The following is a 26,664-nucleotide window of genomic DNA, read 5'->3' as shown; positions in this document are numbered from 1 at the left end:
TACCTGCCCCTGCCATGGAATGACTAATGACTAACCTCGGTGCAAGGGCGGGTATGAGCTGCCGGTCCACTCGGCGGCTGCGGCTCATCCCTCTGCCCTCATCCCGCCTGCCCTCCGAGGCCTGGGCACTGCCACAGCGCCCGCACCGCCGCGGGCTGGGTGGAAACGGGGATGGGGCCGGCATCCCTCCATCCATCCATCCATCCATCCATCCATCCATCCATCCATCCATCCATCCATCCATCCATCCATCCATCCATCCATCCATATCCATCCCTCCCCTGCCGGCCCAGCCGCGGCTGCGGCTGCCCCGCAATGACATCACCGTGCGCGGAGCCGCCGCCCGCCGTGCGCGGGGCTGTGCCGGGGCCGGGGCTGCCGCGCCCGCCGCTCGCCCGCCCCTTCCCTCCCCTCCTCTTCCCTTCCTCCCTCCCCACCTCCATCCCTCCCTCCCTCCCTCCCTGCCGCCGGAGCGCCCGCGGCCCGCGCCCCTCGGCCTCCCCCGCGGCCCGCAGGGAAGAGGATGGCGGAGAGCGAGGCCGAGACCCCCAGCACGCCCTGCGAGTTCGAGAGCAAGTACTTCGAGTACAATGGGGTGCGGCTGCCGCCCTTCTGCCGCGGGAAGATGGAGGAGATCGCCAATTTCCCGGTGAGGGACAGCGACGTCTGGATCGTCACCTATCCCAAATCAGGTAGGCGGGCGGGCGGGCCGGGGCTGCCGCGGCTGCCGGGGCGGCTCCTCCTCCTCCTCCGCTCCCCGCTGGCCGGGCCGGGAGCGGGGGCTGGAGGTGCCCCGGCCGCCCTCGCGGGATGTGGGGGCGAGGCCTGAGCCCGGGGACGGTGCCCTGTATCCAAGGATGGTACCCTGTGTCCGGGGATGGAGTCCTGGGGCCGGGGATGGAGCCCTGGGGCCGGGGATGGTGCAGTGCCCTGTATCCGGGGATGGTACCCTGTATCCGGGGATAGTACCCTGTATCCGGGGATGGTGCAGTGCCAGGATGGTACCCTGTATCCGGGGATGGTGTCCTGGATGCAGAGACTCTGTCCCGGATCCGGGGACGGTGTCCGCTGTCCGGGGATGGTGCCCTGTGGCAGGCGTGGCGCTCTGCGCCCGGCAGCCCCCGCAGCTCTGCAGAGTTGAGAGCCCGTCCCGGGCACGGAGGGGGTCGGGGCCCTGTGGGGGCTCACGGGCGGTGGGCACACGGGGCCCGGCGCTGCCCCGGGACCCCGCCGGGCTGCTCCCGAACCGCTGGAGGGTGGCGGTGCCGCTCCCGGCGGAGGAAATCCCGCTCAGCAAAGATGTCGAACGGGGAAGGGCCATGGCATCACTGCAAATATCTGCGTGGTGCACAGGTTCGCTGTCTGCTCCACAGCCTTCCCTCCGTGCTGCGCTCCCTGATCCTTCTGGGAGAGCGTGTGCGCCAAGTACGTTCTTGCTGCACTGTCTGAATCACCAGAAAGGCCCCCTGGTCACAGTACAAGTGAATGTTTTGTCCAGTAAATGCTTCCTCTGGCTGTTGCACACCGTTTGGGTGTCTGCTTGTAATGCTGTAGTCTTGATTTTTTTATCCTCTCCGTTTCCAAGCAAAAATATTTAAAGAGAATTACCATGGATGTAGTGCTGCCTGCAAGGAGACAGACAATATGGGAGCTTTGTACCCCACCTGATAAAATCAGATAAACTCTTTTGTGAGTGCATTCTCGAGTGACTTTTTTCCTGACAATGAGATGATCTCTTTCTAGGAAATCCGAAGTCCACTGGAGATAACAGATGTCAGCTCTGTAAATGCCCTTGTAAAACAATGTTTTAGTATTGTAGGTTTCTCACTTACTTCATTGTTTGTTGTGTGAATGGCTAATGCTTTTCAATTTCCTGGTGTGCAGCTTCAAGCATGCACATTTCTACAAAGTAGCATCTATTATGCTTTTATAATTTCTCAAGCAGTTTCAAACACTTGTCTTTACATTTTTTTATATTTCATTGCTAACTATGCTCTTAAAGACTGGCAAGACCTTTATAGATAATCCATTAGATAAGGAAAAATGTGAAGATGGATGGCCCTCAAAATGCTAGGATTACGAATAGACAGCTACTTTTAAATTGTTCTTTTAAATTGTCTTCTTCAAGACTTATATGGTACATGCAGCACTAACCCTGTTAAATTCTTTGTGGTTTAAGATTTCAGTTTTGAGAATCTGAGGCTACAGTGTTCCTGTGTTAGATTTGCACCCCAATTTCATAGTGGCATCTTGTTAAATATCTTCAGCCAATCTCAGCCAGCCACAATATCATTAATAGCTGGCAGTAGCTTAGTTTTGATGGCTAGACAGTTGGCTGTGGAAAGCCAGCTTGCATAATCATATTTAATTTGCTGGTTTTTGCATATAGCAACATAATATTTGATCTTTTGGGACCCCAGTAACAGGGAACTGCCCACTCAGAAAATGGACATGCTGCAAGAGGATTTACTGGCAGTCACTGGGAGGAGGAGATGGGTGAGATATGGGGCATCAAAAATGAAGGTGCAGTATTGTGTGGATGAGCTGGAGGAGCCTTGAGATCAAAATAGGATTTTATTTGCCAGGAAAGAGAATGCTTGGGTGATGAGTAATCTGATGTCCTTGTTGAGGGAATAGGCTCTGGACAATAATAGCATCTTCAAGCTCCACATTCTTGTAGCCCAGAGTCTACCAAGACCCTTGGAAGTTTGTTTTGTCAGCTGCTCCTTTGTGGCTTACAGCTTATTTAGGGCTTCAGAGGGGCTGCTGGCTAGGAACAGGCATAGCAGCAGAAACTGGGCTTCCCTAGGGTGGTTCCCACTGATTTAGCCAAGGTCATGCAGAAAGTCTACAGCAAAGCCAGAAATTAAATCCAGAAGCCCATTACCTAAACTCCAGCTTCATCTTGCTGCCTCTCTTCCACTTGTTCTGGTAACATTTAGAGATGGAACATGGCTGAAACCACTTATCTAGTTTCTGTGAATAAATTGTGTTTGAACAATAATAGTTCAAAAAAGAAAAATGCACCAATGTCAAATAGGTCCAACAGAAAACTTTTTTCTTGTTCCTAAGGAAATCAGCTTTGTTCAGTGTAGCAGCAGCTCTCCATCTGCTCAAACTATGGAAAAGGCCCAAAAAAGTCTGTTTGCTGGATGTGTGAGGCCAGAGCCTGTGGCTGCAAGCAGAAGGCTCCAGCAGTAGCTATTGACCATATGGTGGCTTATTTGGCAAAGAAAATCCACAAGTGGCCCGGACTGCTTCAGCTGTCCCAGGGACTGGTGAAGTGGTCTGGAAGCCATTTGGAAGCCACTGTACACTGCAGGAATAGACAACGCAGCTCCAAACATGTGAAATGGAGGCGGTGCTTGGAAATAGTCGCAGTTATTGGTAAATTGGGAGTGACCCAGGAAGAAGCTGTTCCAATAATGGCAGAAAATCAAATGTACCAGTGGCCTTACTGGCAGTAATGTAATAAGCCTAATGGAAAGTGACTCTGCTTTAATGTGATTTCCACTGAGGGATGGCTGAATAATGATATCTCTTATATCTTTAATTATTCTTAACACCTGTGCCCAATCAATGGTAACAGCTTTTGGGAGCTTCTGGACTATGAGAAACTTTATGCCTAAAACCCAGAGACTCAGGTATATCAATGTGTGTCTGTGTTTGTGCCTGTGGGAGTACTGTAATTATAGAAAACCTTTTTTATCGTGATGCATAATTTAAAATCAGGTGTGCTACTGAAGAAATGAAGTCAAAAGTTTAATCTTCCATATAACTTTGTTGTCTAGAGTGGGCGGGCTGAGTGGGACACACAGATTTGCAGGAGAAATGTAAACCAGAATGCTGTTCTCTATAGTGTGAAATAACTGGAGCTCACACCACAGATAACATACAGAGGCACTGTTTGTAGGGAGCACTGTGCCTCTGCCACAACTTGAGCTGAACCCTCGCGTCCTGTGGATTTCCTGTGCCCTACTTAAAAATTAAAATTCTCATCTGTGAGCTTAAGCTACAGAATTTATGGAGAAGCAAACTTTTCCATGGTGTTCCCTGAGTCACCATGCTGAGAGCCAGGTTAGCTGTTTGCTAACATCAGTGATTTCAGTGGAATTAAATCAGTCCCTAAAGTGTAGTGTTTGGTTCAGGTTCACTCAGTGTTTTATTGTGCTTTACAGCGTCCCCCTGGCTGGACGTGATCTGTCCATGTCCTTGCTCAGAAGTGGTGCACAGCAGCTCCCTTCATACCATCTTGTGTGTGCTCTAAATGGATGGGTACTTGGTCTTCTTGGGTCAAAACCCACAAGTTCATGCCTTTTGCAAAACTGGTAATTTGAGAAAGTGAGCTGTTTACATTAATAATGAAGCTCTCTCTCCCATGGCGATTATTTTGCCAAATAAGTTTTTGGAGTTCTGTGTGGAAAAATGTCAACTATGGAGCAAATATCAGCTTCAAGTCCAGCCAGTTCATGAGAACTTGCATTTGGTGCCAGACAACAGGTGAAAAGAGCAAATGTTGCCTATGGCCTTACCTGTCTGGGGGTGTCTTTCTATAGATTCTCAATTTCCCTTGTAGCACTGGATTTATGTAACTACCCTTTGGCTGCTAGGGAATATGATGGCTCTAGACCTTTGCCTTAATGAAGTGCCAGCAGTGATTTTGTGGATCATTCCAAGGACAGCTTTCACGTGTGTGTATTTACTGAGTTCTCCTCTTTGGAATTCTTTCACACTCACCTCTGGTGTTACGTGAAATGAACCAGGGAAAGTCAGTTTGAGTTGTCCATTTTGTAATTTGTTTGAGAGGTTCTGTGTGTACAGGTCATGCCTGGGGCAGTGCATTGTATGCACAGGGATGTTCTCTGTTCTCCTCCTGTTCTGTGTGCCTCTCCCACTGTGTGCACACCTCCTTTATTCTCCTGTTTCTGGCACTCCTGAATCCAACACTCCCTCTTGCTGGGTCACCAGGATGTGCCAGTCCCTTCCCTGGCTCATGGAGGAGCTCTGTCCTTCCTCTCCCTTACAGTCTCTCTGCATTCTTCCATGGCCCATTTCCCTCATCCCATAGTCCCTGTTATGTTCTTCCCATGCGGGGACTCTGTGTGCCCTGAGATTTTCTTCTGTTATGGGGAAAGAGTCATTTGATGCATTGACCATTACAGCTATGGCAGGGACAACTGTTAAACTGTGGGATACAGTGGCCACAATATAATCAGCAGTCTTCCTCTTTGTCTGATTCCTCAGTAAAAATTATAGACTTCAGCTCATCAACATCGAAAATATTGTTTGATTAGACTCAGCACTCAAAAGTTGCTGTACTTAAGGCAAAAGTTGCTGCGCTTAAAGCACTTAAGAGGCTTGAACCATTTGAGATGTAGACATACATGCTTTTTCTTTGGATATGAAGTTAGTTTAAGAATTTTTTATGTTTGGCCTCTTGTTTCCTCCCCTTCCAATGAGCCTTAGCTGTCTGTGGGACCATGTTATAAAACAAATTGGCAAAATCTTGAATAAAGAAATACATCACAAAGAAAATGTACCAAGTAAGTATGCCAAAATCTTGCTTTGTTTATCTTGTTCAATCCTACTTTTCATGTTTTCCACAGACTGTAAAAATCTCCTGGAAATGAGGTTATATTTCCAGGTGAGATTGATATTAATGTATTTCACAGTAACGGTCTTATTATTCAATATACAGAGTATTGCTGCTTGACTAAGTTCCCGTGGCTGCAGATACCCAGATGGGCACAGGTCAAACACTGCTGACAGTCAGTCCTGATTTGCACAGTCACAACTGAGAGGAGAATCGGGCTGAAGGGTTGCCCAAGGATGTTCCTGAGCTGTGGGAGGCTCGGCTGGGAGCTGTCAGAGGGACGTGTGGCAGCTGGGTGGATTGCAGAGGTTTCCCTCCTAATGGCAGGTCTGAGTGGCCTTTGTAGCAAAGGCTCCTCAGGGGACACGAGCATCCACATGTGTGAAATTAATTGACTTGCCTTAATTTCAAGTGTTCTCATATGGAACATCTCCCAGCAGTTTTGTTGGCATTATTTTAAAAAACAGCTTTGCAGTTGCAAAAGAGCCAGATTCTGCAGTGCTGGATTTATAGTGCTATAGCCTCTGCAGACTTTTGTTGCCTTGGGCTTAAACCATTTTCATTTAGAGAATTAATGCAAATGTTACTGGCCCAGAGGCATGCCTTGAGAAATCATGAGGGTGGCTTAAAAATCAATTTTTTACACAAAATACCTTTGGGATTTTTTTTTCTTTCACCTCTGGTTTTTGAAGCAATATTATGCTCTGTGACATGGAATGATGAGAAACCTCTGTTAGTTTCATGAATCTGGATGAGCGAGTTGATACCTTTAAAACCAGAATAGAGCATGGAACTTTTTCTCTTTGACAGTAATATCACAGTTATTTGGTTTCTTTAAGCAGTGTATAAAGCTCAGATATTGTTCTGTTTTAATGACAGATGAATGTGCATCAATTCCCATACCAGCTGGCTAGAATGAATGGAATTCTTTTTCAAACAGGAAGGGAAGAGCAAACTGCATTGTGTGATAGAGATATGCTTTGTGAGCTGTCTCGTTAGGGACTGATGGACAGGATCTATATTTGAATCTGATTTCAAGTTCTTGATGACTGAAATTGTGTTCCTTCCACCACTGAGAAGAGTAAACACTCCACAGCCTAGACTCACTCCATTCATGTGCAGAAAGTGACTCTGGTAGATTAATATTTCTGGGGGTTAGAGCCCCTGGGTTCCTGTGCTTTGAAAGTCCTTCTGAAATTTTTATTTATATATAGCTCAAAATACCTTCAGGTATTGGCTCACTCTTAAATGCTGCTAGGTAAAGAAATTATAAATAAAACTATAAAAAAATAAGTAATTGAGGACAATGTTTAGTTTGCCACTGATGCATCTGACTTGATTTCAATGTGAGTAGAATTGGATAGATGCTTGTATGTCTCAAACTTGAAATAAAAGCAGAAAAAAACATCTGTGGTCAAGGGAAACTCCTTTTATTATCCAGATAGCAGTGTTTCTCTCATGATCCTTTTATCAAACCAGTGAAGAGATGTTACTAGAGGCAGAACAAATGGTTCAGAAGACAAAGAATTCTCCAGTTATTTAATAGGTTTTGCTGGGTCTTTTGCAAATGCTGCATAATTGCTTCCCTGCTGTTAAGTAGTGCAAAACTCAACTTTTTTTTTTTCTTTTTTTTTTTTTTTTTTTTTTGTAAACAGGCATAGGGAAAAAAAAAAGAAAAAAGGTTTTACCTTGGGTAAAAAGTGTATTCTTAACATGTGAAATAATTTTTGATTGTATTAAATGATAATGACCTCAAAAACTAAAGAATTAGGAAATTATGTAGATCAGCCAGACCCACCTGCCAGTCATTCTCATTTCATGTTAATGTTCATTTGTCACAGTAAAGATATTAATGAAAGGAAGCAAAGGGCTTAATTTTTAAATTCTTATTATGCAGTCTAATTAAATGAAGATTTTTTTCTTGTTGGGTGCAGTGGAGGCATGAACTGTACACACAGAACCTCTCAAACACCTCATGCTGAGGGGAAGGAATGACCCTGTTTTGTCTCAAAAATGCTGCTTTAGAAGTGATACAAGCATTGGGACACTGGGCATGCAATGTGACTTCTTGGCTGCAGATTCTGTGACCAGGGATAAATAATGTTATCTTTTTGTCTGTGTTTTCCACTGGATGTGTTTCTTCTCATTTTTCATGTATAATGGTAAACAGTTCTCATGGGCAAACAGATGTCACCTACCATATATATTTTTTTTCCTGTCAGGGAGTTGTGCAGAGCCAGAGGGGCCCCCCCGAGCCTTCTTTTCTCCAGGCTGAGCCCCCCCAGCTCCCTCAGCCCCTCCTGCTGCTCCAGCCCCTTCCCCAGCTCTGTTCGCTTCTCTGGACACGCTCCAGCCCCTCCATGTCCATTTCTTGTCCTGAGGTTCCCAGAAGTGCCCCAGGATCTGAGGTGCGGCCCCAGCAGTGCCAGCCCAGGGGACAGTCACTGCCCTGGCCCTGCTGCCACACCAGGGCTGGCACAGCCCAGGTGCCATTGGCCCCTTGGCCACCTGTTGATGCAAGGCCATGAGAAACACAGCTGAACCATGCAGTCCAAAGCCTGTTTACTGCTGGTCAGGATTGCCAAAGTAGCACAGAACAGGCATTGCTGAGGCTGGATTGCTCTCTGCATGCAGAGCTGAAATGCACATTAGTAATGATCAATGTCACTGCTTATATGGGATCACCAGAGCTTTCTGTCAGAAAAAGTGTCTTCTCTTCAACCATTTTGCTGCAGCACTGTAAATCTGTTGCCTGAAAGGGAAAACCCTTGTAACAGTATTAAAATGATAAAATAAAAAAGCAGGTCTTTATTGGAAGCTTACAGGTTTCCCCATGGTTATGGGCACACCCTGTGTCAGATTTCCACAATTTTTGTAAGTTTCACAAATTATGATATCTAACAAATACTGTCCAATTAGAAGAGCAGTTGGTTAGGTAGTTTTCCCCCAGGTTCTGTCCCATTAGAATTGGTTCAGGGGCTTCTTTGCCCCATTTCTTGTTGTATGGTTGAAAAACAAAATGTCCTTGAAGGGTCCCTTATTGAAAATCAGTCTTTCAGGAATGTTTTAGAAGATTACCTTATTACTCTAAAATCTAAGAGAAAGGGTAGGAAAAATACCAGGATATAACCATGTATTTATCAGTCGACAAAGCTATGGATATATGAAAAATGTATAAAAAAGCTAAAATCTTTAGGCATCAAACCCATGGTGATATTGGTTGGCTGATCCCCTTTTATACTCCCAAAAAGATCTCTTTCCATTTCTGATTCTGAAGAGCAGCAATGGAAAGGGTTGTGGCTGGCTTAAAACTGCAGTCCAGCTCAGTGAGGGGGAACATAGATACCTTGAGAAGAATGGTTTTGCTTAGTGCAGCTATAACTCGAGTGGGATTCTGTGTGGGACAAAATGCTTTACTCCTTGACCTTAGACAAGCAATAGCTGACTGGACAGGTTGTGGTTTTTTTAATGTATAACCTGTACCTGCAGCTGTTTCAGTTTATATTATTGCTGTGCTGCATTCTTGAAACATGACCACCTAATATGTGCAAATGCACATTTTGTGTAGGCAGGTCTTGCCTAACAATTTTTCTGAAAGGGTTTGAAGCTGAGGCAGAGAATTGCCTTTTGAGTAATGACAGACATCTTCTGACATTATTATGTGGGGAGAGGAGTATGTTCACAGCCAAGGGTATGAGATCTACCTCAACACAAGTGCCTAATAGAGGTGCCCTGTTGTTCCCTGATTTCTCATCCTACCTTAGTCAGCAGAGCTCGCTGTGAAGCTCTGTATTCACTCACAGACCATAATATGACTGTACGAGAGAACACAGTAATAGAGCTGTCCCAGAAATCAATGGAGCTAGGGGTAACTATGCAGCTCTTTTCAATGCAATGAAGTCCTTGAGTGTGATTTTAAAACCCAATGACTTGTCATCACAGCAAAGTTCTTTCCTGCATAGTTGTCCTTGGTACAGTGTGTGAAAACAAAGGGAAATTAGGCACAGTGGGAGGACTTTCAGCTGGAGATTGTGAGCTCCTGCTGGGGTAATGTATTATGCAATGGAGGCATGTTTCTTGATATGGGTTCTAAAAAGATGGGAGAATGGAACTGCCAGAGAATACAAGAGGGCAGGCTACAGCTGAGCTAACAGCTTATTGTCCTGGGTTGGCTTTAGACCTGGTCAGCCTTGAATAGATGTGGAAAGGGGAAAAAGAAATGTCATTCTGTCAGAGCAAGCAGTCTTATTGGCTATTTCTATGTTCCTGCATGTAGTATGTTACGTTTTTTTTGGTCTAGCCTTATGGATGTTGTGCTCTCTTTTACCCTAAGAGCATGTTTGGTTGGTGAGTAGAAACTGGAAGAAAAATTAACCCAAGGATATGGGCTTCTAAGGGTCTGCTTTTAAAGGTGCCTGTGCTAGTGCAGGGTTGTTAGTGCCCTTGGCCTGCTGTCCATCATTCCTGGTAGAACAGCAATGTGCAGAGTGTTTTGGGTGGATGCATTCCGATTTGTCCCACACAAAATTTGCTACATGAGTTGATGCCAAAAGTAGATTTGGCAGATCTAATTTTAAGTGGATTGGAGCAGTTTGTGTGAAGTTACTCCATTAGTGTTGACACCGGGTGCAAGACAGGGTGAGCATCCACAGATACGGACAGCCCAGCTAAAGCTTCAATAGAAGAGTAATACCATTTTCCCTTTGAATATCTGATACCAAGAGATGTCTGTAACCAGCCAGTAGCAGCTCTCTGTGAAGGACCTGTGACAAAATCCAGGACACCTGGATATGATGAAATCATGGATGTAGGGACAAACTTGAAGACACAAATCAGGACTCTTCAGTCAGAAGGCAAAATGAAGGCAAATTTTTGTTTGGCCTGTTGATGTTTTTAACAGTAGCTCTGTAGACCTGACTCACAGTTCTTAGAGCTGTTAGGATGCTACTTACTGCAGAATATGTGAGGATGTTGTGGATTATTAACAAGGATAGAAAATAAAGGCTTTTTGCCCCAGCTGTCCTCAGCAGAAGACCTCTGCCAGCAAGAGCCAGATGAGTCTCTCCTTCAGGGAATCAATCTCTGTGGGTGTGGGTTTGGCTGTTCCACAGATCTCCCAGAGAACAGGTCCTGGTGTGTTTTATTTACTAGTATTGCTCCAGTTTCAGGACCCAGCATGCTCCAAAGGAGGTGTTTTGCTCCAGGCTGGTGTTTGGTGTGGGCAGCAGTGGCCGCCTGCCTGGCTGTGTGGGTGAGGCTGCCCCAGCTGTCAGTGCCAGGGCCCAGACGCTCTGTGGTTGATGTGCACTTCTCATCCCGTCCTCTGTTGAGTAGTTAGTGTGCTAATGTAAGGGAGAATCACGACTCAGGCCACTTAAAAAAAAATAGTACTAATGCATTAGCCAAAAATAGCTCTGCTTTGTAACCAGTTCATTAAAGCAGTGCTTTAGGATACTGTATTGGACATAATAGCAATAATTCTGTGCATAATATATGTGTATAAACAGTTTGGTGACAGCATTTTTAGCAAACAGAAAGTAGGTTTTCCTCCTAAACAGAATGGGGTTTCATAGTGTGCTGTTTATAGCCTCTGGCAAAACATACTCAAAACACAACTCAGAATTAATGGACCCATGTCTGCAGAATTTAGCCCGTTGGTTTTGGTTCAAAAGCTGGTAGCTGCAAGAAGAAAAATAAATGGATTATGAAGTCTAAAAATCTAATACTGTGCTTACTGAATGCTGCTGGAAGTTGTGTGTTTAACACTTCTTTTAAATCCAGTCTTACTTAAATTGTCCCCTTTACTTTCAGAAGGTCTGAATTCAGGCTTGTTGTGTCCCTTAGAGTCCCTTGACAGTTACCTATTGACTATGCGGCATTTAGGCCATATTAGAGGGGCATTAGTCTTAAAGGATGAGCAATCAGTCCTTTCTCAAAATTGGGCCCTCTGATAAATATTTCATTGGTCAGTCAAAAGAAATAGTGTGGCAATATAACATCACAATTTCAGTTTTTATTCTGAATCCCCAGTCTCATTTAGAAAAACAGAAGCATTGGAAAATATGGTATCAAGGTATATACATTATTTTTATTTTTAAAATGCTAGTCATTAATGAAAACCTCTATTCGTAAGCCAGGTGGAATTCAAATTTGTAGGAGAACTTCAGCATATAGACCTCAAGAGGAGATACTTTAATGTTTTGGAAATGTTTTTTTTTTCTTCTAATGGAAAATCTAATTTTCCCTCCAGTATTGTAGGGTGAGAATGAATCTGACATACTGACCTGAAGATTTACACTGCAACTGGCCAAGGAGGAATGAGCTTGCAGGCAATTAGAACAACAGTGTGAGGCTCTGCTGTACAGCACTTACAGACCAGTCTGGCAGCTTTGGCAGCCCTCACTTTTAATGAGCTCTTGCATCTACCAATGCTATAAAAAAGTTATGAGTCATAATGGATCTGCTGCACTGGATTAGCCAAAATCTGGTCAAGCTCTGGCAGATCAAACAAAGTACAGATAATTGGGGTTGTAAGATTACTAGCATTAGTATTTCTTTATTTTAATTTTCCATGTGATTCCATACAAGGAGCGAGTAAAGGGAATATACCAAGGCCCTTGCATCCTTAGGCTGTAGCTTTGTCCTGTCTTAGCTGATAAGAGAGGAGAAACTGAAATAAACTACCTTAGGAACCACCTAGAGAAGTGAAATTTCACTGGAAATCTTATGGTTTTATATCTGCCACTTGACTTTGACATCTGTGATACCTGGTGACTTCATAGGACTGCCAGTGGCCAGAAAGAGTTGCGAGAAGCCAGAGAACATCTGCACTAGAGAACACAATGACTAAATTTGACATTGAAGACACGTAACACACAGAAGGCAGGAGGAGCAGCTGTGGTGTTTCCGAGCCGTGTCTGTCTCCCTGTGCTGCATGGCTGCTGCTGCAGCAGCTCCCGAGGAGCAGAGGCAGAGTGGCCCTGGTCTGACTCTGCTCGTTCTGCTGAGGCACTGGCCATGGAAAGGGCACCAAGGAAGAGTTCCCAGTCACAGAGACTGCTGGGGTGTGGTGGGATTTGTAATGAGTCCTGGTTCCTGTGCATCATTAAGTAGCCCAGGAAAGCACAGTGCATCCCCACCAGCAGACTCCTGTTATGCAGGGTATAGAAATACAGGCTCACGGATAATTTTAAAAGGTCTCCTAAAGGCACCTGCAGATTCTGGCAGGTAGTAGCTTCTCACAGCTGTTTCCCACCCCCTCTCTTTCCAGATATTGTGTGATAAATTGGAACACTCTGTTCTTCTGAGGCGTTTTATTGACACAGCAGAGGAGCTTGTCAGGAAGAGCATTTCTCAGGTACTTTGCACTGAAGTTCCTCAGATGCAGACTGCCTCCATTTTAGCTGGAATTGGATAAGTGTTCATGAATTCCATGTCTGTTTTGGCAATATGACCTTAGAGGTAGCAGGGTGAGCAGTCTTCCTCCTGAATGAAATGTTGCAGATGGAAGAAGAAAGGGTGGAATTGCTGGGAACTTATTAATGTGGCATTCGGTGCCTCATGTCCAAAGGCTGGCAGTTAATCCTGTTTTTCAGTGATTATCCTATTGTGTTTATCCTTCTGTACCATCCCAAGTGAGGTGTGCATGTACATGTGCAGGTGTTCAGCAGCACAGGGAGGAAGCAGTGAAGATACTGGAGATGCACAACATCCATTGCCTTGGCAGGGCCAGAAATGTAGGGGCACGCTTTTCTTTTTCTTTTTCTTTTTCTTTTTCTTTTTCTTTTTCTTTTTCTTTTTCTTTTTCTTTTTCTTTTTCTTTTTTTTTCTTTTTTCCTTTTCTTTTTCCTTTTCTTTTCTTTTCTTTTCTTTTCTTTTCTTTTCTTTTCTTTTCTTTTCTTTTCTTTTCTTTTCTTTTCTTTTCTTTTCTTTTCTTTTCTTTTCCTCTCCGCTCCTCTCCTCTCCTCTCCTCTCCTCTCCTCTCCTCTCCTTGCCTCACCTTTTTCTTCTGTCCAACTGGTATCATTATTTTCCTTTTTGTCAGAAAGTCTCTGTGACATTTGAATCTGGCCAGGCTTTGTGTTAGACTGGGATTATTGGCATTATTCACATAATCTCCTTTGATATTCTCAATTTCAGAATTTTACTCTACTTTCCATCCATAAAATGATGGTTCTTGCAAATCTCCACAGAGATCACTAAGTCAGCTGGGTCAAATGGCAAATTTCTGTAGATGTTACATACAGGTGGGTATGCAGCAGAAGACTCAGATCCCATCACACTATGGCATTTTAATAAATTCTGCTACCCCAGGTCTAGGCTCTTCATTTTTTGGATAGGTACAGTATCCCACCTTATTTGGCTTTTCAGCCAGATGGTGTTCCCAGGGTTGAAGATGTTTCCCTAGCAGCCAGGTCTGGAATTTGGACTGCCTGTTGCTAGGTTAAGTCATCCTTCCTAAAGGAAAAGAACATTTAGCTCTGATACATATAATTTGAGTGGGTTTTGGTCCTAGCAGAGATGTGAGGAGGTCATATCTATCTAATTATACTTATAAAAGCTTTTAGATTTTTTTCTAAAAAATTAGGCATGTGATATTTTAATTTGTTCTTTTAAACAGGAAACCATGTCAATGATAAATTTTTTACCTGGAGCTTTTGGAATTTGCGTGTGTGGTAAATAATTGATTAAGGGTGACAAGTTAAAAAAAAAATCACTGTTCCCTCAAAAGTTAATTTCCTAGTTTTCATTTGCATTAAGACCCTGAAATTCTGAAGCATAGTAACTTGAGTGCTAATGTGGGAAAAAAATCAGGCTAAAAAAAAATCAGGGAAAACATATAGTGACTAACAAAAGAGAAAACTAGAACAGAGATCATGGCTGAGGGAAACTGAGATGAATGATCCTGCTGCAGGTGTAGGGAGGAGAAATTCCAGCCTACTGGATAGTCCCAGCATTTCTCTTTGAACGTGTCACCAGTTTTGGTGGAAACACTTTTAGATGGAGACTTTTGAGCTTCCAAAACCCCCACTTTGGATGGGAAATATGTAATTTCCCACCTCTGCAGTTCTCCATGGATTTGACAGCAATCAAGCCAAGTCTGGTGCACAGTCACAGGTCTCTGGGCATAACCAGGTAAGGGGGTGCTCCCCTGGGGGCTGTGCTCCCTGTCCTGACTTTTTCCTTTTCTGGTGGATTTTGTGGGGAGCTGGTGCTGCTCTCCCGAAGGTTCAGTGTGGTTCTCCCTCAACCCTGCAGCCTTTCTGTATTCAGAGGCACAATAGAGATGGCAGCTTTCTGCCTAGACAGCAGCTGAGCAATGAAAAAATAGTTTATTGTGTATCCCCACAGAGTTAATTCTTTTCATTTCATGAAAATAGGGCTGCTGTGATAGCATTTCTCTTTGCAGGTGGAATAGGAAATACTGAAATAAATTATGGAGAACCAGGGTGTTTCCGGTCAGAATAAATATTTAATGAGAACAAGGGTTGTGCTCATTCAGAGTCACAAGGACTGATACTAAAGTACTGTATGAATGTTGATTTGAATGCATAAAATATATGCTTGAACTTAAAAATGCAGAGTGAACAGCCTTGGGGGCAAGTGTGTATTAAGTGTGTGACAACTGTCTCTGTGGGTGATGATAATATAAAAGTGTCTTTTTTTTTTTTTTCATGTCCCAATCCTTTTTAATTTACCCATCAATCAGTAAGAGAACAGTGGAATCTTGAAGTGCTTGCTATCCAAGACGATTCTTGGAGGTGTGTCTTCTTTCACATTGTATCCAGGCTGTGTTCACTGCAACCATTGGCCTCACTTAACTGTTTCTGTCTCAAATAAACGGACATTTATTTTTTAATATATGATAAAAAATTCTATTAGGGTTTTAGGTCTTGTATTTTGGTGGTGGTTTTTGGGGTTTTTTTTTGGTTTTTTTGGGTTTATTTTTTTTTTAATTGGAACAACATACAGGATTGGTACAAAGGTGCCTATTTGTGTGTACTGTCTTGTTAGTTAACATGAATTAACTAGTGACTGTTACAAGTGACTTGCAACTCACAAATTATTTTCAAATGGTCGTTGATCTCAGAGTTTACAGTTCACCATTCCACAGGCTGGGATGCAGGAGCAGGCTTGGGCTTTGTAACCAGTTCTGGAACCATCACTTGTTCCTGTAGGCAACACGAGAGAGTGGATAAATCCTGGTCTCATTTCCCTTACTGCTCACAGTAAATAATTAATAATGGGTTAAATAATGGGTCTGTCTTTTGCAGTTTCCAGGGTGTCCCACACTCTTGGGATCTTCTGAACTGTGGGGTCCCTCCCCTGGCTGATTGTGATCTCTCCCCATTCTGTTCCTCCATCTCACCAAGAGCCTTTCTCTTCATAACCCTCTGTCAAATATCTCTGTTTTGAGGGTTCCCTACCTGCCTGAAGATAAAGTCATTTTGAATATCTTCTGTGTCCAAAGCCCTAATTGAAGCACCTATTAATTTTCCAAAGTGCAGTCACTGGCCATGATATCTAATGGGTGCTTTGTAAATGTCCTCAGAGTGGGGAGAGATGCATAATTGAGGTTTCTAAAGCTTGTGACTGATGTATGGATGTATTTGGGGTTTTATCCACTCCATAACCTGGAGGCATAAATAGACTCTCATTGCATAACTGGGACCTTGCCTTCAATTTAGAATAAAGGTCTCTCAGCACAGCCACTAATGCATTTTGTGAACTTGGATGACCTCTGTTCGCCTCATTTTTTAGTTCCCAAAATGGAAATAGTAGTGTTTTGCCAAAGTAACATTTACAGAGGTAAAACCTTTTGTTAAATGCTTTGCAATTCACAGGTTAAGTGATTTGGAAACAGAAGTGTATTTAAATTGTTACTGAAGAAAAAAAATCTCAGATCTTTTGCATGGAAGATCTACATGTATTTAAAAAACCAAGAGAGCTGACATACTACAATAAAACAGTAGTAATAGACTTAGCTCACAGCAGACTGTGGAGGACAAAAGTTGCCATTATTTCTCTGTTTAGGTCTCCCTTCATATGGCTGTGTTTAGATAAGAACTGTAATACAATCTGTTCTCTCTCATTGTTTGGTTTTGCAGGCACAGGCTTGCTGCAGGAAGTGGTGTATCTAGTGAGTCAGGGAGCTGATCCAGATGAGATTGGACTAATGAATATAGATGAGCAGCTTCCAGTCCTAGAGTACCCTCAGCCCGGTCTGGACATCATCAAGGTACAATTTATTGCAAAGAAAGTCTTCAGCATTTGAGTGTCTTTTTCCTCAGTTCCATGTTTATCACTTCATTTCACCCTGTGTCCTTCTCCTCGCTGGACTTGTTTAGAATGTTGCAATGATGCAAAGTGCTAATAGGTCATTTTAAATTGCTTTTAATAAGCTTTATTGTGTTCTGTTTAATACTTCAAATGTGTCTCCATGTCCTAAATATCTTGGCAGTGGGAATCAAAGTTCCAGGCCTCTCCTGCTTATGTAAACGGGAGCTGGCTAAATGAGGCAAATTTGATTCCTTCCCTGAATTTGTGAAAGAGTAACTAAAAATGCAGCTATCCATGCATCTGTATTTCCATTGCTCTGACTTTACATATCTCAGTCTTTAGATCCACAGATCCTGGCTCTCTACAGACACTGTAGGGTGTAGTTTGAAGGGTCTGGAATATCCTGCATGAAATTCCACAGTATCAAGAATCCCTTGAAGTCTAGCTGTATGGTACATAAGTGTCATCTTGTCCTTGCTTCAGCCACTTCTGACAGAGGCACATCTTGGAATTATTAGGACAACTATACAGGGCCATCCTGTAACAGCTGCAGTGCTGCTTGGACTGAGCAAGCTGAGGCTGGCAGGGATAGAATTAAGCTGCTTGTGCTCAATGACAACGGCATGCTTCAGCCTACTTTAGGCTGAGAATATTTAGAGGTCAGAGATTGCTCTTCTTTTTCATCTGTGATGCCTAATCCAGCAAGGCTTCAGTGCTACCCTGCTGCAACAAAGTGGTGGCAATAGTAAGAGGTTTAGTTTGAGATTACACATTCTTATCTATGCCATGTGCTAGCAGCTTGATTCAATATGGATTAATTCCATTTTTAATAGCAGAGCATGATTTCTGTCATGAGATAATTTCCTATCAAATTACAGAAAAATATTGTTTGAAAGATGTTCACACATTCAGATTTGGGCCTAATTCTGAGGATAAAATAAAATGCAAGGGTATAATTTGGAAGAAGTCAGGGGTCATGTTTTCAGAACTTCTAGTATTTTTCAAGGATTTTTAGTGGAGGCATCACTGGAAATAAAGTGAGTTTGATATTGAGAATCTTCAACGGTTATATTCTCTTTCTGAGAAGGTCATGCAAATGGACATGCTTTGAAACAAAAGGGATAAAACACCAATATGACAAAACCCCCAACACATTATCCAACCTTTTGATATTTAAGAACCAGATGTAATTCTCTGACCTGATTTTGAATCGCAAACTCCTGTTAATTTTAGGAAGTGAATTTGTGAATGGAAGTCAGTGTAGTAGAGGGCCTCAAGTGTGCCAGCTCAGGCCAGCTCAGGATGTTCCCTGGAGCAGTGGTCAATGGGAAACAATTTTCCCTGCTTTATTTTAGGAGCTGACGTCCCCTCGCCTCATCAAAAGCCACCTGCCCTATCGGTTTTTGCCTTCGGACCTGCACAACGGCAACTCAAAGGTGAAAATGAGCTCGTGTTTGTCTTAACTCTGCTGGCAGCAGTTGTGTCAGTGCTTTGGGATGAGGCAAAAGCTTTCAACAAGATGATTTTCCCCCCATCACAGGTAATATACATGGCTCGAAATCCCAAAGACCTGGTGGTGTCTTATTACCAGTTCCACCGCTCCCTAAGGACCATGAGCTACAGAGGAACGTTTCAGGAGTTCTGCAGAAGGTTTATGAATGACAAGTGTAAGGAGCTGTTCTCTCTGCACACATTTATTTTCATCTCTGCATTCCTTCTGCAAGTACAGAAGTGAACTGGATAAAGGTGCATTTGTTTTGCATATACAGCAAGGAGGTTGCTACGGATAGCTCTGCGGGGATTGAGATTTGTCCATGCAAACTATGAGCTGGGCTTTTTGTAAATATTTGCCTTACAGTATTTGACCCCCTGGGTTCAGCACTTTGCCACGCAAACCGGAGCAAAACTCTGGTGTACTCTTCTGAAATTCAGTTTTCAGGCTGCCAGGTACCTCCTAAAAAGGGGTGAATACTCCTCCCAGCATCATTTGATTTCAGTTATGCCTCATTATCAGCTATTTCTCAGGAGTGTTTCTGGTCCTCAGGTTTCAGGTTATTTTCCTGGTAATTCCTTTAATATTTAAATTTCAGCCAAAAATTCAAGGCTCATACCTTGGAAATTAACACAAAATCCTCTAGTTTGCATGGGCCTTATCTCAGGCTGCACCAGTGAGCTCGAGCGAGAACTCATGAGCAGGCTGCTGCTGCCTGAAAAATGCAGCTCTGTGAGGAGAATAATAACCAAGGGACTGCCACACTCTAGCTAAGGAAGAGAAAAAAATCCTGCTGCCTTTTGTTTTTCTGCAATATCTCCTCTGATACCTTAATGTGACACATAGAATTCACCAGGTACCTTGAGCTCTGAGAGCAGGATCTCCTCTAGATCCAGACCAGCAAACCTGGAATTTAGGGGAGCTGATGCTGAAGGAGCTGTGTAATACCAAAGGGAAGAAAAAAGTAAAGCCTACCGATGGGAGGTGATTTAACAGGCCTAAAAACCCCCTTGCTGCTCCTTATCCTGCAAGCTTGAGCAGGATTAATGCTCTCCTCCCACTCCAGCCCACCTTCAGTATTCCATTTGTATTCCCTGGGAATGCAATGTTTGCCTGTAGCTTCTGATCAGGAACTTCAAGACCAGAGACATAATAAATACATGTTAGAAGGTCTTCTAAGATAGAAAGGTTGGGTGCTCTTTTCCATGTAAGTATCCCAAGAGTTATTTGTCTCTTTATCTTGTAGCAGCCACCTGACTTTATCACGACCTCCCAGAGCCAGTAAAACATCACAACATGTTCCATGGCCATAACTGTACAAATGGGAGGTTTGTAATGCACAGGAAATTTAGTCACTGGTAGCAGAGAAAAATGTAGAATGCATTTCTTGAGGGGTTGCCTTGTAATACTGGCAACAAAAGAGATTCTTGAGGTTGTAAATACCAAGTACCAGTTGCTGAACCTCTGGTAGAGACACATAAATTGACTGAAATCAGTGCAAATGTGGACTTAATCAGAGAACTGGAAAAAAGTTCTGGGGGGAGGGTTAGGTCTCCCATTACATGGGTCAAAACGAGATGCTCTCCTGGGGCTATGAACCACTCCAGTTATTTCTTTTTTTTTTTTTTTTTTCTTTCTGAAAACAGCTTAATAACCAAAGTGTTCATTTTCTTCATGCCAATCATAATGTTTTTGCAGTAGGATATGGTTCCTGGTTTGAACATGTGCAAGAGTTTTGGGAACACCACATGGATGCCAATGTACTTTTTCTCAAGTATGAAGATATGCATAAGGTAGGTTAGATGTAGCAAAATGGTGTTTTTATAACATTTAGTATCCTAGTTTTTAATACATAAAGCACAAAATTACATTCTTATGTCCATATTTGGGATCCCTAATGCCTGATACCATTTTTAAAGCACTGGCTTTAAAAATTCAGTAGCTTCTTTGGACTTCAGGCGTTTTCATATCCATATTAATTTACTGGGGAATCTGCCTGCATGTATGGGCACTGAACTACTTGCAGGGAAGGCAGTGATGTGAAACTGTTCAGTACTTGCTACACTCAGCCCTGGGCATTCTTTTAAAATAAATGTCTTACTCTATGTGCCGTATCAATGAGGGAAAAAAATATAATCACTATTTTGTCCTCTGTATTGGACATTTATTGGAATTATTTGGTTGTTCTTACTGATTTCTGTGAAACAAATCTGAAGACAATGAGGGTATGATCATGTAGCATAAGGTAGATATAATTATTGAGTCCTTACAGTATTCTGGCTAAGAAATCCACTTAAATCAGAAATCTAGTAGAAATACTATGTATTTCTTGTTGCAGTAATATCTTTTTGACAGCTAATGAAAATACTTCAGAATGTTTATTTGACTGGACAACTAATGCAAACATAGGCAAAACCCAGGTCCTGTTTCTAAACCTGTAAGAAGAAGAAATCAGGACAAGACTCAGTAAAGCTGGGTAAATTATAATTCCAGCTTTAATGAGCCTTCTGATGGAGTGGGATTCTAAAAGAAGGTGTAATACAATCAGAGTAAATAAAGTTTAGTCAAAATCATTTCAATTCCATGGTTTTGAATAACTAATGGATTCCTAGCTGTGCTCACCAGATGGTGGCATCACAGCATCCTTCTGCTTCCTGATAAAAATTACTATTTTGTCCTTGCAACTCATACTGAGGAACCCTGGAACTCTAGAGATGTAAATTAATGGTTATTCTCAGAGGCCACCTCCCCAGATCCTTCCCATCTACATGAATGCAGTCCCAGAAGCTGACAAAGGAAGAAGGGCTCTCCTAACATTTTTAGTCATTTATTTGACTAAGGTCAAAATCAAAGTAACTTTTAAATCCTCTGAAATGCACTGGTATTCCAAAGGGATCAGGGTGGGGTGTTCCCTGAAGTGGGAAGCATCACAACTACTTTTCAGTTGTTCCCTGTTCCAACATCTGAAGGTTACATGGCCATGCTTTCTGCCAGCCTGTCTTACTCTAATTGTTCAGAATGTGTTTCTTTTCAGCAAATTGGAAGGTGGCAAAACTTCAATGCAGTAGTGTTTCTGCAACTTCTGCACTTGTATTTTTCATGCTCACCAGGATATAACTTACTTTGCAATATTTAAACTAATTAAAAATGTGATTTTAATTATATAATTAAAATAACCCGCGTTTTAAATGGTCTCTTGCAGGACCTAGCGACAATGGTTGAGCAGCTGGTGAGGTTCTTAGGAGTTTCTTATGACAAAGCACAGCTGGAATCCATGGTGGAACACTGCCATCAACTCATTGATCAGTGCTGTAATGCAGAGGCTCTTCCTGTTGGCAGGGGTATGTTTAAAACCCACAGCAAAACTCTTCTTGGAGAGGTTGCCAGTAACCCCCAGGGTGTGTTAGATGTTGGCAAAATATTGCCATGTAAAGGATGGGAGGGAGCTGATTGTTGGTGCAATTGGGGGGCTGGGTTGTTTTGAAATCAGGTTAGGTAAGAGTGACTGAAAAGGATGGAAGAATCCAAGATGAACAGGGTAATGTCAAGCCACTCCATCAGAAAGTTTGTCTCACTTTGATGGATTCAGCTCCTTGTGCTGAGAGCTCTGCTCTGCTCCTTCTGACCTCTGGCATGCCAGAGCCCACACCATCTTACACAGTTTGTCCTGGCCTGAGCCCTAGGGTTTAATTAGATCAGGATTTTCAAGAATAGCAGATATTTCTTATTTGGAAGGCATAAAATTACAAGGAACTACAGTGTCCCTTATAAGCCTATTTTCATTTCTTACCTCAGCTGTTTAAAATGTGCTTATCTTCCAGATGTTTATTCTGGTGAGATTCTTTCTCTAAGAACCTGAAGGTGCCATGTGATCTGTTAATACATCTGTCCTTTGATAAGAAATCAAGTCCTTTCAGTTGCCTTTGAAAAACATAAGAGTGAACTTAGGCTCCCTCAGATTATTTTCTGTGGGCTGCTCTACATCACTTTTAAAAATGAGGCAACCAAGTCAAGATGGTCAGTTCCTATGTTACCCCTGCACATGCCTTACCCTAACCTAAAATCACTTCATACACTAATTTAATCCACTTCTACTTGGACCTTTCCCTTGTTTTCCACCCATAGCAGTGGTAGCATTTTATGGTAGAGCATCACACATGAAGTACATGTTTATCGTCACCACAAAGTTTCTCAGAGGAAGCAATTTGCAGGTTATTGTCCCTTACTCAGGGGTTATGACAGGAATACTTTGGTCTTCTTCTGTGTATAGGAGCCCTTTCCATACTACCACTTTCAGCCAGCCTTCCTGTGATCTGCAAGTTATACCAGCTGCAATTTTTATAAATTTTTATTTTTATTTTCAAATCACTGATGAAAATGCCAAATATTACCAGTTCCTCTTGACTACTAATTCTGTGTTAGCTGGTTGTTTATTCAATTATCACACATTTGGTTGGGACATCCCCAGGTCCTTGGATAAGGTGCTCATGTGGATGCAAGGCTTTGCAAACAGTAGGGTTGTGTTCTACTTGTTGGCCCACATGTAGCCTCTTATTTCTACTGTCTACATATGTTTCAGAAAAGGCCCTCATGTTGTAATAGAGAAGGAAGGGAGCTGCAGCAATTAATGTGATGCTTCGTCATTTGTTCGCTGTGTGCTTTTTAGTATAAATATCCTTATTTTGAATTTCTTTTCTTTGCTGTCTTTGGCTTTTACAATATTTTGTTACTCCAGAATGTAGCTTCATTAGCAGTGCTTTGTTCTTTCTCTGTTCGTTTCTGTGACAAAGAATGGTGGCAATGACATGACAGCTGATTGTAATTTGTTTCAAATATTTTAATTTGTCATTAGTTACATTTACTTTATTATTTTGCTTTATTTTAGTTCTTCATATTTTTTTTCTTTTAGCACATTGATCTTTACTCTGAAGATAATCCTGAACTGCTGTGAAAGCAGAACAATGATTAGATATGTTACTTGTATTTGACTCTTATCACATCATAATTTACGCAGTTGCATGATTCAAATCATAAACCAGGTGGGTGACTTTTTGACAAGCTATCAATTGATATGGTAAAAAAAGAAAAGAATTATTAAAAACAATCCACTGTGTATGTATGTCATTTGTAGAACTTGTCATTTGTCCATATATGTTTTTAGGGAGACTCAGAAATTAAAGAATTTTTTTTTTGCCAAGCAGAGGAAGAAAATACTTTATTTTCATTATTGAAACAGGGTTTTGTGTTTCGTGCTGTACTTTTTGCTGTTATAGTTGCCGGAGCAAGATTTAAGTTAGTATCAGGTATTTATGATTGTGTTTTCTTAATTTATTCTTTTACAAATATGTGAGAAAATTGTTGAAAACAATAAATGGCATTTTCGGTGTCAGGTTATTCTGGTGTTTGGATCCTGAAAAGAAATCAGGACCCTTTCATACCTTCAGGATTTATACAAAAGCCCTGCTTTCATAAAATGGCCCTTGCCACACATGCTATACCATCAGATTAATAAGTAATATGTAGATGTTTCAGACAGTTTTGTCTTTGGTCTCAGTTATATAGTTTCTGCATAAAAGCAATGATAATTGAATTAAATGGGTATTCTTCTTATGCATCAAATACATAATTAAGCTCCCTGCATGTAGCTTTGTTTTTGCTGTTATGAGGAAACTCTGGTAGCACAGTCCCAATTCTCCTTTCATTTATTCCAGTTGAACAAGTCTGGATTTTGTCTTTATCTCCAGCATAAATGAGAAGAGAATTGGTCTTCTCAGTCTGGTTATTCCATGGGGCTTATTCAGCCACAAGTAACCCTGGCTGACTTTGAGTTAAATATATTTTGGGCTGCATTGAAACAGTTGTTAGGGGGGCTCCTGCCTTTGGCTGGTAGGTTCAGCAGGGTCACCAGGTTATGTTATGTCACTGGTTGGGTTCCATAGGTTAATTCATATGAGGAAGGTGCTCAGTGTCCATATTGCATCCCCCAAAAGCTGTTCCTCCTGTTCAAAATTAAAGTGTCAGTGGCTCAACTTGAGTACATGGCACTTGTTCTCTTTCATAGATGGAAATTTGTATTTAACAAACAAATATCTCCATGTTGAGAAATGGAAATTCATCTGTTGGACTTATCTCTAGACACAAAATAATAGAAATTAGCAATGAAAATATTATACTCCAATAGTCAGTTTTATACCCCACATTCTCTGTGCCTTTTGGATAGTTCTCTAAGCAGTAGGTGCCAGAGGCATGGTGATTTTGTAATGTGTTCTTAGCTGTTGGAATTATTAAACAGCCATAGCTTGCACTGAAAGAAGAAATCCGCATTCAAGTGAGCACCCAACCCAAAATCTCTGTTCATGTCTGATTAAGGCCAGAGTAATGTCTCAGAGAAATATGAATTCTTCCTGTGTGACACTAGGCTAGTGCAGCTGAAGATGTGTTTTATTTGAAGGCTTTGCAAGCATAGTGCCAGAGTAACTGGGTGAGACAATGAACAGCTTTAGGTCTCATTAAGCTTTCAGAGAAAGCCCCGACTGATCAGAATCTCACAGCTGATACTTGGTGCCCAGCACAATTAGACTGTAGGTATTTGGTGTCCTGTTACATCCACTCTCTGACCTGTATTCTTTCTCTGTGTTTCAGGACGAGTTGGGCTATGGAAAGACATCTTCACTGTTTCAATGAATGAGAAATTTGATTTAGTTTATAAACAGAAGATGGGAAAATGTGACCTCACATTTGATTTTTATTTATAAAAAATGCATGCATATGATATCCAGATATAGCTAGAAGTGCTTTATGCATTCATTTATTACCTGCTGGACAAACTACTGTAGCTATTATGTGTAATAAGATTTAAAGAAAGAAAAACAATCTAAGTAAACCATATCAGATGCAATTATCTTTGATCCTGAACAGCTGTTTATCTTCTAGTATTTAAGTCCTTTGTCCACATGCAAGAACTTCTCAGACAATACTAGAACATGCAGCTGTTATGGAATGTATTATATAGGTATAAGGTATGTATAATATATGCAACTAGAATGTACACCTTTTCAGCCCCACATTGATTATTTAATGTGTTTTATAAAAGCTCGTCACTAGAACCGAAATGAACATCCGTAAACCAAATAAAAATTTATTTCTGAGGGAAACAAGTAACAGGCCAAAACAGTATGCTAGAATGATCTCAGGGGTTAATTGTCACATTTATTTTTATAGCAGGTAAAGCCAAGTATAAATAAATCCCATTCCAAAATAGGAACTAATCCAAGTGGGGTTCACATTTGGTTCTGCACACCCTTATCTGTGTGATTTGAGCAGGTTCTGTGCACTGGCACACTCTGGGAGACAGGGCTTGTTCTGATTTACAGCTGTGATTGTCAGCCTGATCCCAAATCCCACCCATGCCTTTATGGACACAGCTCAGAGCTGACTTCTTGATGGAGGCAGTTCAGCTCCATGCCCAGGGACAGCAGATAGAAGATTCTTAAGCCCTCAGCTCTAGGTCACTCCCTCGAAATGGGGCTTAAAAGCCAGGAATCTGGTGCAGGGACTTCCCTGAAAAATCAGTCTCCAACCCATGTCACTTTGCTGTGTGAATTTCTCCCTGTAAGGGCAGCCCCAAAAGTTAAGGTGCTGAAAAAGCTCCAGTTCCACTAAAAGTTGAGGGCACTTAGCACTGCTTATGGGTTGTTCTCCTGGACTCCACCAGGCCTAAGGGGGAGATCTGTGCCAGTGTAAAGCAGGCAAAGGGAACTGCAGCATCCGAGGAAGAGAGTTGATGGATATGCCAGCAGGTGGGAGTATTGCACAAATATCCATGCACAATACGTTCCAGGAATTGTTAGCCATGACTGATCTGGATTATAATCAGGATTCAAGTTTATTTCTCTTATCTTTTTTTGGTCTCTACACAAACAGCCTGAAGGAGGCTACTATCACTACAGAACTCTCCCAAATTATTTTATTGTTCCATTATGAAATGACATCTATGCTTTTTAGGTTCTCAGCTGCAGGAGGCCCATTTTTTGCTAGTCAAATGTTCAGGCTCACCAAAAACTATGAGGAAGGACTAGTTTTTAGTGTTTCAGTTCTGTTGGGAAACTGTCAGTTCAGCACTGGCAAGTGGTGTAGCATGATGTGGCTTGACAGCACTTTTCCTTGTATATTTGTGAGTGAAAATGCTTTCAGTGAAATTTTATTTCTATTTTTATATTTTTAGTACTGTATGAATATTAAGCACTACACATTATACTTCTGTGCTTGCTTGCTTACTGAATAAAAGATGTGTTCTGTG

At 42.2% G+C, this 26,664-nt stretch overlaps 1 protein-coding gene across 1 annotated transcript; it reads left to right on the top strand.

The window, feature by feature from the left end:
- Positions 1-415: 415 nt before the first annotated feature.
- SULT4A1 (sulfotransferase family 4A member 1) lies at positions 416-26,664 on the top strand. The gene is made up of 7 exons (XM_054282111.1): positions 416-692; positions 16,702-16,832; positions 18,229-18,309; positions 18,414-18,540; positions 20,064-20,158; positions 21,568-21,706; positions 25,008-26,664. Exons 1-7 carry the CDS (start codon positions 524-526, stop codon positions 25,118-25,120), a joined length of 855 nt encoding a protein of 284 aa, XP_054138086.1. The 5' UTR covers positions 416-523; the 3' UTR covers positions 25,121-26,664.

Source organism: Melozone crissalis, unplaced genomic scaffold (genome assembly GCF_028551555.1).
Source record: "Melozone crissalis strain CALT ecotype California unplaced genomic scaffold, PUWL_Pcris_2 ptg000033l_1, whole genome shotgun sequence".
Classification (NCBI taxonomy): Eukaryota; Metazoa; Chordata; class Aves; order Passeriformes; family Passerellidae; genus Melozone; species Melozone crissalis.
Note: the sequence above shows the minus strand (reverse complement) of the source record. Positions and strands in the feature narration are given on the sequence as shown.